Genomic DNA, 13,864 nt, shown 5'->3' on the forward strand with positions numbered 1-13,864 from the left:
CCCACTGGGGTGCCTGGCCAGCCTGGGTGAGGGGCTGAGGGCCGTTTTCAGGCTGGCCACACCCTCTTCAGGGTGGGGGTCCCCACTGGGGTGCCTGGCCAGCCTGGGTGAGAAGCTAATGGCTGTTTACAGGCTGGCCACAGCCCCTTTGGGGTGGGGGACCCTACTGGGGTACCTGGCCAGCATGGGTGAGGGGCTGATAGCCGTTTTCAGGCTGGCCACGCCTGTGGGCTGGAAGCAGGTATCAGGGATTTATTTAACTTCTATAATTGAAAATTTGTAGCCTTGGTCCAGCTGGAAGGCTGGGTTGCCCCTGACAGCCCAGGCTCCCAGCCCCTCCTTGAACAGAGGCCACGCCGGCTGGAAGCAGGTATCTGGGATTTATTTATCTTCTATAATTGAAACTTTGTAGCCTTGAGCCAAGCTCAGGGTCAACCAGGGCAGACGGGAAGCTTGGCTTCCTCCATCGCCAGGGGCACCCCAAGCCTCCTGCTCACTCAAGCTCCGTGGCCACCCCCATCTTTTTGATGGCGTGAGGAAGTGACAGCTAATTTGCATATTACTCTTTTATTAGATAGGGTGAACCCGAAATCCTTCAGTATATGGGGTGATGCTCTAACCAATGGGCAACACCAGCCAGGGCCAGTGTTCTTACTTTCTATACTCATTTTACTCATTTAAACATCCAAATAAATTGCATGAATATTTATATAACATGTAATTGTGTAATGTTACAATAATGAATACCACTGGCAGATTTGTGGGAATAAAATCAGTTGACACTTGATAAGCAACTAACCCAACAAATGAGAATCATGCTTGCAGAAGTCTGTTTACTCTAGGTGATCTGCATGCCATAGGCATTATTTAAGAGAGTTGAATTGGACATATTAGGTGTGTGGGGTTTTTTTTTTTAATTACCTTAACTATGTGTCTCAAGTCATATCAGAGGACTTAATGGTTAATCACTTTTTACCTGGTCTCAGATGTTTGCGCACTGACATGGAACATCTTTCTCCAGAGCATGAGGTAAGCTACTATGATGATTAAGCCACTGTGATCATCAGTGTTGTGTTCATATGTTTTAATATCTCCTGTACAGATTTTTATACCTCTTTATGTGAGACATGATTATAATATGCTGTACTTAGTTTTTTAAAAATTACTTCAATGTCCTTTTATGGATTTATTTACTAATTATAAGATGTGGAGCAACTCCTTTAACATCTTTGAGCCTGTTTCATTCTCTAAAGTAGGGATTACATACTTTCCTTCACTAAATATAATCAGAATTTAATAAAATAATGTACATGAAATGCTTTTAATCTATAAAATGCTATACAGTGTCATCTCTGATCATCAACTTTCATTCAGTTTGTCTCCCTATTTCCTTCAAAACCTTGTCATTCATTTCTTACTGTTGGCCCAGTGCATGAATTTGTGCACATTGAAAGGAAATTAATTAGAAGATACTTTAATATTGCTATTCACCATTTATAATAGAAGTGTTAAAGATGAAAGAAATTAGTAAAATGTACAGGAAAATAATATATAAATTGATTAATAAACAATAACAACATGATATAACAACAAAGACATGATATGAAAACAACAAAAACATGATATAAAAAACAACAAAATGATGATATAAAAAAACAAAAACATGATATAAAAACAGCATTGAACATTGATAAAAACAATGACTGATAAATTGATTACAACTTATTCTAATATGTCCCAGTATACTACATTAAAAGTAAAAACACTTTCAGAGTGTTTAATTTTCCTTGTAATGAAGTATTTACAACTTTAACGTCACACACTCTTCGAACTCAAGAGAAAGCAACATGTAACTGACCATGTCCGAAAACGGGTTCAGGTGGGAATATTCCTACTCTGTCTAGAGTTTGTCCTTGTGATTTATTAATAGTCATCGCAAATGTTGGCATCACAGGAAACTCTTTGAATTAATTTAAATGGGAGGCCAGTGTCAGACGGCTTACTTCTTTTCAGCCGGGTCAAGTTTCTAAACTTTCTAAATCTCCGTTTTCTGCCTAATGAAAAGAAAATAGGATTCTACCAAGTCTCCTATCTACCTACTTTAGGACTTCTGTGAGAATCAAATGAGATGAGGCACGTGAAAACGCTTCACAAACATTTGGTTAAACTGTAAATGTTTGCACCTGGCTATAAAGCAAGTCAGGTTCCTGACTGAAGAAACTCCAAGGAGCTAGTCGCTAGGAAGAGAAAGCCGGGCGTTGCTACGTGATGTCATTACCTGGCACCCACAGCGACCATTTCTGGGCTGGACTGGGGTGTGGGCCACATTTTGTGCCATGGGGTCTTGGCAGCATTGGCTACGATTTGGTGGGCTGTGGCTCTGGGGTGGTGGTGGGGCCTGTGTTCCACTTGGGGGAAGCTGAGTGTTGGTTTGTCAGTGCCAGGTCTGTGGTGCCATTTATTTTTAAATGGCCAGTGTGCGTCATGGCAGCTCCTGCATTGAGCATCTGCCCATTAGTGGTAAGTGCGCATCATAGCTACTGGTTGGAGGGAAGGATGGACACTTAGCCTTTTATATATATAGATTCTATATCTGCAACCTGTCTTTCTGTGGCTTTTCTTTAATCTGTTATCATGGTTGACTCTCCCTCTTAAAGGAAGCAAAACAAAATAAAAACAAAAACTTTCCTTCATACCTCCCCAAATCTCTTTCCCTCTCCTTAGTCTGCTCACTGTGTCAACTTGCACAATGCCTGTTGGTCTACCATATTCATTACCATTACACTAATCCAGTGAACTGTTCTTCCTAAGATTGCTGATGATCAAAGTGAAAGGACACTTTTCAGATCTGATAGGACTTATATAGGAGTCCATACCTTTTCATCCATATCTTGTCAACAGTTGGTATTCTTAAGACTTTTTAGGTTTGTTTTGTTTTGTTGTTTTTTAAAGATATGTTTTTATTCATTTTCAGAAAGGGAAAGGGAGAGGGAGAGATGGATAGAAACATTAATGATGAGAGAATCAATTGCTGTCTCCTGCACACCCTCTACTGGGGATCAAGCCTGCAACCTGGGCATGTGCCCTTACCAGGAATTGAGCCATGACCTCCTGGTTCATGAGTTAATGCTCAACCACTGAGTGACACTCAAGACTTTTTAATTTGATGGGTATAAAATAGTATCTCATTATGGTTTTTATTTGCAGTTCTCTGTTTATTGTCGAACTTGAGCATCTTTTGTATGTTTACTGTATAGACTAGTTATGTTCTTCAATCAAAGCCTATTTAGTTTTTTTACCCATTTTTCATTTGGGTTATCTTTTTTCTGTTATTTCTTCAAAGTTTGTTATATATTTGGAATACCAGTATTTTATTAGTTTTGTGAATATCTTTTTCAGTTCGTGATATGTCTTTTCACATTTTTGGCATTGATCATTTCCAAAAGACAGTATCTCCTATACTTCTAAAATGATTAAAAGTTGTATTTTTTTATTTAATTCTTAATCCATCTAAAATTGATGTAAGGTAGTGCTCCAGTTACATTTTTTTTTTTTCTCTGTGGATAAGCAGTCATCCCATTATTATCTGTTGAACAGCTAATCCTGTCTATACTGATTGGCAGTGCCACCTCCCTCATGCATAGAGTCTCCATGTGTGCATGTGTCTGTTATTAGGGGGTATTCTTTTCCGTTGGTCTCATGGTCAGTTACTAAAACAATGATATACAGTCTTCATACAGTGGCCTTGTTAAAAAGTCCTGAAACCTACAAGGGCAAGTGCAGCATTGTATTGTGGCCTTTTTCTAGGACTGTTCATGACCCTTAGCTTTTTCATATAAATTTGAGCATTATCTTAACAGGTTCTAAAAAAAATCTCATTCAGCTTCTTATTGAAATTGAATTCATTCTAAATTAATTTGGGGAGATATCATCTTCATGATTTTAAGCCTTTTTATCCAGAAAATGTTATAGCCTACATTTATTTAGATGTCTTTCAATAAAGTTTTATAATTTCATCTGAGAAAATGTGACACCTTATATTTATATTATAATGCTATCATTTTTAGGATTATATATTTTGTAACCCTTTGTTTTTGTATAGGAATACATATAACTTTTGTATGTTGAATGTATGTCTGGCCAATTTGAGAAACTTTAGTATCCTAATAAAATGACTCTGGATTTTTGTGTGTATGTTTTATATATAGAACTGTCATCTGCAAAGAATATATTCTTTTTTTAATACTTTATTTTTATTTTTATCTTATTATAGGATCTGTATTGCTATCCCTTTTTCACTTCTGATATTAACTTGTTTTTTGCTTTCTCTTTTAAATAGTTTTGATAAGGATTTATTGATTTTATTAATTTTCCTAATATTGAACTTTAGGCTGTGTTGTTTTTTTCTGTATTCGTTTTCTATTTTATTGACTTCTATTTTCATCTTTATTTTTGCTTTCTTTAGGTTTAATTTTTTTATATTTTTCTGATTTCTTGAGGAATCTTGGATTTACTTTTAACTATTTTTATTTATGTAACTTTTTAACTTTTCTTTATTTCTAACACATCAATTTAAGGCTGCTCAAAAACCTTCATGTAAACTGTAACATTCTTCACCTTGGCCTTCTTACTCAGTGTTCTTTCTAAAGCCCTTATCACCTTCTAATATACAATCTAATTGATCTGTGCTTTTGTGTTTATTGTCTAGAACATGGGATTATAAGCTCTTCACAAGGAGGGAATGTTGCTCGTTTTATTTGCTGCATTCTCTGTTTTAAAAAGTTCCAGGGACATAGTAGGTGACAAGTATGTGTTGTTTAGTGACCTCCCTTCCCAAACACAGGCCAAGAATATTCAGGAATGCCATTTGTTTCTGGCATGGTTGCTAGCGATAGGAGCAGCAGCTTCTTAGACCCCTCTACCCTTTCCATCACTACTCTGTCTCCCTGCAAAAATGATGTGAACTCTTGGACCCCCAATGTATAGTATCCCAGACTAGTAGCCACAGACCTACTAGGGCTCTGCTGTAAACATTAAAATAGAGCACCTTGCTTTTTGCAACCTGAAAAAAAGCAAAGATATACAGGATAGAACAGCTTTTACTGAGAAAATGTGTGTGGCCATGGTAGGCATATATGTTAAATGTATAGATGTATACACATTTTACTCTTAACATTAGATGGTGGGGGAAACTAAGGAAGAATGGGAATCAGATTTAGAAGGAAGGTTAGTGAAAATCAAAATAAATTATTGTTATATGATTGAGATCTTTTAACGCTATTTCTGCACCTGATTTAGAAACCTAATGTGAATTCCTTTAACAAAGTAACTGTGAAAACTTTACATTTTTAAGTAACATATTAGCTTATGGGAATATTAAAAACTTTAGATTAACCATAGCATTTCACTATGTCAACTGTATTTCACTAAAGTTATTTTTTTAATCAGGTCATTTTAAGTTCCATGATAAAAGAATGTGAACAAAAAGTAGAGAATAAGACTGTCCAAGAGCCTCAAGGGTAAGACATTAATTCCTTTTTAAAGACTTCACGTTAACCTTAAATTCTGTAAATTTTCTATATGTGGTCATGGTGTTTTATTTTGTGTTATTTTGTAGTCAATTATTTGGCAGATATGAACATTCTTTAAATTAGCAGTTCTCAAATGCTAGTCCGTAACCTACCTGTATCAGAATTATCAGGAGAATTTAAAATTCAGATCTCTTCCCCATAATCTGTGCTCTCTTCTCAACATTCTCATTCAGCCTAGAGATCTGTATGTTTAAAAGCTTCCAGAGTTTATACGTGCTAGATTTGGGAACCACTGGTCAAATAGCTTCTTAGAAATTTGTGACAAGAGTTTGTAAGCTGTAACTTGACAAACTGCATATAGGATTATAAACTTGTGCTTCTAACCAAGCTAATTAGAATTCAGAGATCCAATGGAATGAAAATACAAACATAGATATGCAGGAGTGAAGTTGGGCATTGAGGAGAGAAAGTAATTTGCAAATAGACTGAGTGTCCTCTTAGCTCTGGCTGAAGTAACCTTCAGCAGTTCATCTAAATGGGCACAGTTACATAAAAAACTCAAAGGTGTTTTAAAGCTGACTGCCAGGAATAAGTGTTTCATCCTGTCAGGCTAGGTGTAGACACACACACACACACACACACTCACACACACTCACACACTCACACACGGCCTAATGAGTTAAGTAATAGAATTATTTTCATTTTTCAGATGAGGATTATATTACAAATGAGATTAAATAACTTACTAGGGTCACACAGCTGGTAAGAGACAGAGCCAAGATTCAGTCTCATTCCTGACTTGCTCCTAACTACAGTGGGGCCTTGACTTACGAGTTTAATTCGTTCTGTGACTGAGCTCGTAACTCAAATTACTTGTATGTCAAATCAAAAAGTGAACGAGTGAGATACGTGATGCTGGGCTGATGTTGTGGCGTTCACTGTGACGTTCGCTGCGCCAACTAGCGGTGGGGTATCTGAAGCTGTCTCGTAACCCGAATTTTAGCTCGCAACTCAGAGCAAAAAATCGGCTGAGAGATGGCTCGTATCTCGAAAAACTCGTTAGTTGGGACACTCGTAAGTCAAGGCCCCACTGTACTACACAATATTGCTTCCTTTAATATAATGGATGAACCTGAAAGCTCCTGACCTCGTATGGTACATAGAAACGCCTCCCCATATATATTAGTTTCCCTTTTGTGATACCAGTTCATAATGTATTTACTAAAGAAGTAGAAAAAAATTGATATTTTAGTTTTTTAATTGATTTACAAGAATTTTAACTTTTCTTCTCTAGCTCAATGTCAATTGCTGCAAGCTTAGTGAGTGAAGATACAAAGACGAAGTTTTTGAACAAAATGGGCCAATTGACAACATCAGGTGCCATGTTGGCCAATGTGTTTCAGAGGAAGAAGTGAAAGCCAGAAGGAAGTCCCCAGTAGACACTACGATGGACCTCAAGCAGACTGGTTCCTTGTACTTGAAGTACTTGCCTTTTTTATTGCTTTGTTTTATGTTCTTGAATTATAATTTTATCCTAACCTCCAAAGATATTTGCACTGCTTTTGATTATTACTGTATACCTGTTAATTTTGGAGTTATAACTGTGGTGATAGGAAATTGAGTTGATACTCTGTACCAAGTAAATCCCTCTTCTATGTTCCTGTCCTTAAGAATATTTTTTTTATATATATATATATATAGTGAAGAGGGGTTTTTGTTTTGTTTTTTTAATTTTTGGATGGGATATTGGCAAATATCTGTATTATACACTAAGCTATTACAATGGTACTTAAAATAATGTAAATTTGAAGTCATTGTTATAAAGTAATAAAAGTGGAGATTACTTAAGTATTTAAATTATGAAAGAATAATGCAGACTTTTTATTGTTTCTTAACTGACTAGAAAGAGCCACCAGCATTACTCTGTGCCTTTTGGACTTCAGTTTGTGTGTCTGTGGGAATTGTGTGCATTCCATTCACACAGTATTTATAGCGCTGTGATGAAGTTGAATTACAGATCCTGCAGTACATGGATAATAATGAAACGTTGAACATTTCAGAGCTCTCCTGAATATTCTTTAAGTGCTATTTAAACCTCCCCAGCACTCACATGAATATAATGGACTTACCTGAGGAAAGACAACACATAAACATGGGGAGTGGTAACCAAGGTGAATTTACAAACTGCTGTGTAGTAGATTTAAATATTAAAAAATAAATGTAAGAAGAGCTAATAATTGTGAAAATTTCCCCAAATTGAAATACAGAAGAAAAAAATGGTTCAAATCTGAAATTGAACACTTATTTATGTAAAACTATTTAAGGTATTTTCTAATGATTTTAATTTTACAGATTATCTTTTCATTCTGTGTGTTACAGAGAAGTACCTTTAAGTTAAGGACATTTGGGGGCTGTTCTTTTCCCTCTAAGCTAAAAATGACATTGGCTAAATTATTATTGGTTAGTTAACACTTTGTCCCTTAAAGTCAGTGATTGTTGTTGTGTTTGATGTATATTACACAGAGTCTAAGTCAGTGTACAGGTCCCCTGGAATTTGACAGTTGTCTATAAAGTAACGCATCTTGAAGTAGAAAAGAGTGGTACTGGACTTAGAAGGGGGGAGATTGGTTTGAGGGTTTAACGTGAGGCCTTTTTGAAAAAATGATATTTTAATAAAGAATTCTCGTTTGAGCACAGTCATTGCACATGGGTGATTCTCATGTTTGTTGTATAAACTGGTTTCATATACTTGGAACACAGTTGGATTACATTCATTTTCCGAGAAGCTACCTTATCACACATTCAAGCTTATAAATCAGTTGCAATAAGCGAAGCCATTTCACAAGTTCATTCTGAAATAATTTCTTTTACCGACAGTGAAATAATTGTTAACAAATTAGTCTTTTGAAAACTGTTGGGTTCTAGGCATTCCTGAGAAATTGAAAGTGGCTACCTTTCATGTCAAAAATGTTGATCTATTATAAATAAAATGTTTTGCATACTTGTTTTTGTCTATGTGTATTTACTTCCACTTTTAAAACACTATGTCTGTAAGCAAAAGGAAATGAGAATGCATATACTCATTAAAATGTACTAATATGTTATTTTAGGAATATAATCTATACGAATTACCTATTTAATTTACTTTTCCAAAAAAAAGATCATTGCTATAAAATTAATACATTTTCAGTGATAACTTAAAGAAAAATGTTTGAATTCTCATTTGCTTTGAACTATAGCAGAATAAGTATGTTTGTTACCAGGTAAATAAATATAATGTATTTTTATTGTGATAATTTTTATTAATTTGTGAATCCATTTATCTAATTGCTAATGGTTTTTTTTAAAGCCATTAGGTGGCAGGATGTATTTTATACAATATATTTTGAGTCTCCTGTATATTATAAATATCTAAATGTCAGTAAGACTTCATATTTATTTTCATATTGATTTTTATACTAAAATATGGATTCTTTAAAGAAAAGACAGACACTAATCACTGAGACTGTGTTCTTCCAAACAGGCCATAAAACTCCCATACTTACTTTTTTTTTATTATTATTATATTTTATTGATTTTTTTTACAGAGAGGAAGGGAGAGGGCTAAAGAGTTAGAAACATCGGTGAGAGAGAAACATCGATCAGCTGCCTCCTGCACACCTCCTACTGGGGATGTTCCCGCAACCAAGGTACATGCCCTTGACCGGAATCGAACCTGGGACCTTTCAGTCCATAGGCTGACGCTCTATCCACTGAGCCAAACTGGTTAGGGCCATACTTACTTTTTTAAAACGGCACAAGTTTAAGTATGCAACTTAACAGAAAGCTGTTTGCCAAATAATGAAAGGCCAATTTGAAATTATGCCTATTTCAAAGGCAAGTCAGAGCTTTAAATTTTTCAAACAGCCAGAAGTGCCATAATCAGCAATTTTGCTGAATTATTCCAAGAACGATGCTCGAATTAATAGTAGCAATATCTAACTCTATACATAGATGTCTTTGACCTTTATTTGCATCAGTTTCTGCTTTGGAAAGATTACTTTTCTAAACATCAGATTAATTTACAATCGGAATGAAATTGTGAGTAAGTAATTTTTAAAAAATACATTTTTATTGATTTCAGAGAGGAAAGGAGAGGGAGGGAGAGAAAGAGAGAGAAACATCAGTGATGAGAATCATGGATCGGCTGCCTCCTGCATGCCCCCCACTGGGGCTCGAACCTGTAACTCGAGCATGTGCCCTGACCGGGAATCGAACTCGTGACCTCCTGGTTCACAGGTCAATGCTCAACCACTGAGCCACGCCGGCCGGGCTGAAATTGTGAGTAAGTAATTTTAATGGGATTTCAATTCAAGGTACTATGAAATTTCTTTTTCTTACATAAATTAAAAATTGGTTCAAATAAAAGATCTCTGATAAAGTTTGGAGAGGTGAAATCAGTATGTATTGAATTGTCTTTTCATGACTGCAGTTTTTATGATAATCTGTGTTTGACCATGATTTGAACTTTAAGGACATAACTCCCTCTACTACGTTGTTCATCTGCGATAGCAAACTAGAGCTAATATTTTGTGTTGATTACTGGTTTCTTAACTATTTTTTGTGTAAAGGATGTAAGGGTGCCCAAAAAAAATGTATGCACACTTTAACAGCTGATAGCTCAATTTTGAAAATGAAATGTATTTTAATAAACACTGCCTTTATAATTATTAAAAATGTGTGTATACATTTTGGGTAGACACCCTTTGTATTTAAAGAGCTTTGTAATTAGCACTTTTAATTACTAAAATTCTTCAAATTGGGCAACACAATTCCATCTTTATGTTGGATGTTAATTATAAGAAAACTATGAATTCAGCCTTTCATGTGACTAGATGTGTTTAAAAGTTCTAAGGTAAATTTACAGTGCATTTGTTTTTGTTACTATTTCATTTCAGTGCATTTAAAAATAGCAGATTAAAGATATATGCTACTAACCAAAACCGATAATTGTATCTGGAAGATTTGTGCACACTGGCAAAATAATTGGGTTTTAGGCTATTTCCATTCTACCTAAGAATGTCCTGTGTGCCTTTCACCTGTGGAGTCAGTGCTTTAATCATAATCTCAGCGGCGTGTCTGCTCATTCATATTTCCCCTGCAGGACTCACTGCTGGAAACTGCTTTGATTGTCTTCTTTTATATATATACTAGAGGCCCGGTGCACAAAAATTTGTGCACTGGGGGGGGGGGGGGTCCCTCAGCCCGGCCTGTGCCCTCTCTCAGTCTGGGACCCCTCAGGAGATAACGACCTGCTGGCTTAGGCCTGCTCCCGGGTGGCAGAGGGCAGGCCTAATCCCTAGGTGCAGCCCCTGGTTGGGCTCAGGGCAGGGCCGATTGGGAGGTTGCAATGCCACCCTCAGTCACGCTCAGGGTAGGGCCTATTGGGGGGTTGGGGCACCGCCCCCTGTCACACTCAAGGCAGGGTCGATGGGGAGGTTGCGGCGCCACCCTGTCACACACAGAGCAGGGCCAATCAGGGGGTTGGGGTGCTGCCCCCTGTCTCGCACAGAGCAGGGCCCATCAGGGGGTTGAGGAGCTCCCCCCTGTCACTCACAGAGTAGGGCCGATAGGGGAGTTGGGGCACCGCCCCCTGTCACACACAGAGCAGGGCGGATCAGGGGGTTGAGGTGCCACTACTATCACACTCAAGGCAGGGCCGATGGGGAGGTTATGGCTCTACCCCAGCCGTGGGCAAACTACTGCCCGCGGGCCGGATCCAGCCCACTTGAAATGAATAAAACTATTAAAATAACAGACCGTACCCTTTTATGTAATGATGTTTACTTTGAATTTATATTAGTTCACACAAACACTCCATCCATGCTTTTGTTCCGGCCCTCCGGTCCAGTTTAAGAACCCATTGTGGCCCTCGAGTCAAAAAGTTTGCCCACCCCTGGTTTAGCTTCTATATTTGTTACAATGTTTCAAACTGCAAGCTCAGAGGCCAGCAAGGCAGGCGCGGAACATTGCAGTCCTCCATCACTGAAGCAAGCAAGCCTCATGTTCACTTCAAGCTGCCTGGCTGCCGGCCGCCATCTTGGCTGGCAGTTAATTTGCATATCACCCTGATTAGCCAATGGGAAGGGTAGCGGTCGTATGCTAATTACCATGTTTCTCTTTTATTAGATAGGATTTCAGAGAGGAAGGGAGAGGGGGAGAGAGAGAGAAATATTAATGATGAGAGAAAATCATTGATCGGCTGCCTCCTGCATGCCCCCCACTGGGGATCGAGCCCGCAACCTGGGCATATGCCCTTAACAGGAATCAAACCTGGGACCCTTCAGTCCTCAGGCTGACACTCTATCCACTGAGCCAAACCAGCAAGGGCTTTGATTGCCTTCTTGGTTGTTTATTTGCATGTTTAAGAAAAAAAATTTAAATAAAAAAACTTTAAATAAAAATTCCTTTTCGAGAAACCAAGATGGCATAGGTTAATGCGGGAGATTGCTGCCTCGAACAACTACTTCAAAAAACAAAAGATGGAACGGACATCATCCAGAACCACAGGAAGGCTGGCTGAGTGGAAATTCTACAACTAGGAGGAAAGAGAATATCATACCCAGACTCAGAGGAAGCACAGTGCTGAAGTGAAATACTAAGGTGCGGAGTGCACGCGGAGCGGGCTGGAGGCAGAGGGTGCGGTTGTTGTTTTCAGTCGGGAGGGAGTTTCAGACTCTGAGCTCCAGATCCGGGCTAGTCTCTAGGGACCCAGATTCAAACGGGAGAAGCGGGACTGTCTGGCTTCAGTCGGAACTCGAAGGCAGCTTTCTCTCCGAGGTTTTCAGCGGTTGCTGGGACTCTGTGAGGCAGAGCCCCTAGGGACGGAACTGAGAGCAGCCATAACTGCTCGCTCCAGCCCGCCCTGTAGATCCCCGAGGACCCGCCCCGCCCAAGCCCTGCACAGAGCCATTTGCCAGATAGCCTCAGGCAAACGCTAGATTAGCACCACCCTAGAGATCCAGCACAGAAGCTCTCCCACTGCAGACACAGCGGACTCTCATAGCCAGTTAGCCTGGAGGTCAAATCGCCCCTGGTATTGCCGACAACAATCAAGGCTTAACTACAACAAGACTGCGCAGAAAGACCACTAGGGGGTGCACCAAGAAAGCATAAAAAATGCGGAGACAAAGAAACAGGACAAAACTGTCAATGGAGGATATTGAGTTCAGAACCACACTTTTAAGGTCTCTTAAGAACTGTCTAGAAGCCGCCGATAAATGTAGTGAGATCCTCAAGAAATCTAATGAGACCCTCGATGTTATGATAAAGAACCAACTAGAAATTAAGCATACACGGATTGAAATAACGAATATTATAAAGACTCCCAACAGCAGACCAGAGGAGCGCAAGAATCAAGGCAAAGATTTGAAATGCGAAGAAGCAAAAAACACCTAACCAGAAAAGCAAAATGAAAAAAGAATCTGAAAATACGAAGATAGTGTAAGGAGCCTCTGGGACAGCTTCAAGCGTACCAACATCAGAATTATAGGGGTGCCAGAAGATGAGAGAGAGCAAGATATTGAAAACCTATTTGAAGAAATAATGACAGAAAACTTCCCCCACCTGGTGAAAGAAATAGACTTACAGGTCCAGGAAGTGCAGAGAACCCCAAACAAAAGGAATCCAAAGAGGACCACACCAAGACACATCATCATTAAAATGCCAAGAGCAAAAGACAAAGAGAGAATCTTAAAAGCAGCAAGAGAAAGAAACTCAGTTACCTACAAGGGAATACCCATACGACTGTCAGCTGATTTCTCAACAGAAACTTTGCAGGCCAGAAGGGAATGGCAAGAAATATTCAAAGTGATGAATACCAAGAACCTACAACCAAGATTACTTTATCCAGCAAAGCTATCATTCAGAACTGAAGGTCAGATAAAGAGCTTCACAGATAAGGAAAAGCTAAAGGAGTTCATCACCACCAAACCAGTATTATATGAAATGCTGAAAGGTATCCTTTAAGAAGAGGAAGAAGAAGAAAAAGGTAAAGATACAAATTATGAACAACAAACATGCATCTATCAACAAGTGAATCTAAGAATCAAGTGAATAAATAATCTGGTGATCATAATAGAATCAGGGACATAGAAAGGGAATGGACTGACTATTCTTGGGGGGGGGGGGGAAGGGGTGTGGGAGATGCAGGAAGAGACTGGACAAAAATCGTGCACCTATGGATGAGGACAGTGGGTGGGGAGTGAGGGTGGAGGGTGGGGCGGGAACTGGGAGGAGGGGAGTTATAGGGGGAAAAAAGAGGAACAAATGTAATAATCTGAACAATAAAGATT

At 38.6% G+C, this 13,864-nt stretch overlaps 1 protein-coding gene across 2 annotated transcripts in view; it reads left to right on the plus strand.

Moving 5' to 3' along the window:
• RELCH (RAB11 binding and LisH domain, coiled-coil and HEAT repeat containing) overlaps nt 1–8,537 on the plus strand; it is a 100,972-nt gene extending 92,435 nt beyond the window's left edge. For both annotated transcript variants that reach the window (XM_059706261.1, XM_059706263.1), the window contains exons 27-29: nt 941–1,029; nt 5,449–5,519; nt 6,826–8,537. In XM_059706261.1, the coding sequence (XP_059562244.1) occupies nt 941–1,029; nt 5,449–5,519; nt 6,826–6,946 (281 nt within the window). In that variant the 3' untranslated portion in view covers nt 6,947–8,537. The remainder of the gene's footprint in view (nt 1–940; nt 1,030–5,448; nt 5,520–6,825) is intronic.
• Nucleotides 8,538–13,864: the final 5,327 nt, after the last annotated feature.

Source organism: Myotis daubentonii, chromosome 8, assembly GCF_963259705.1.
Source record: "Myotis daubentonii chromosome 8, mMyoDau2.1, whole genome shotgun sequence".
Taxonomy (NCBI): domain Eukaryota; kingdom Metazoa; phylum Chordata; class Mammalia; order Chiroptera; family Vespertilionidae; genus Myotis; species Myotis daubentonii.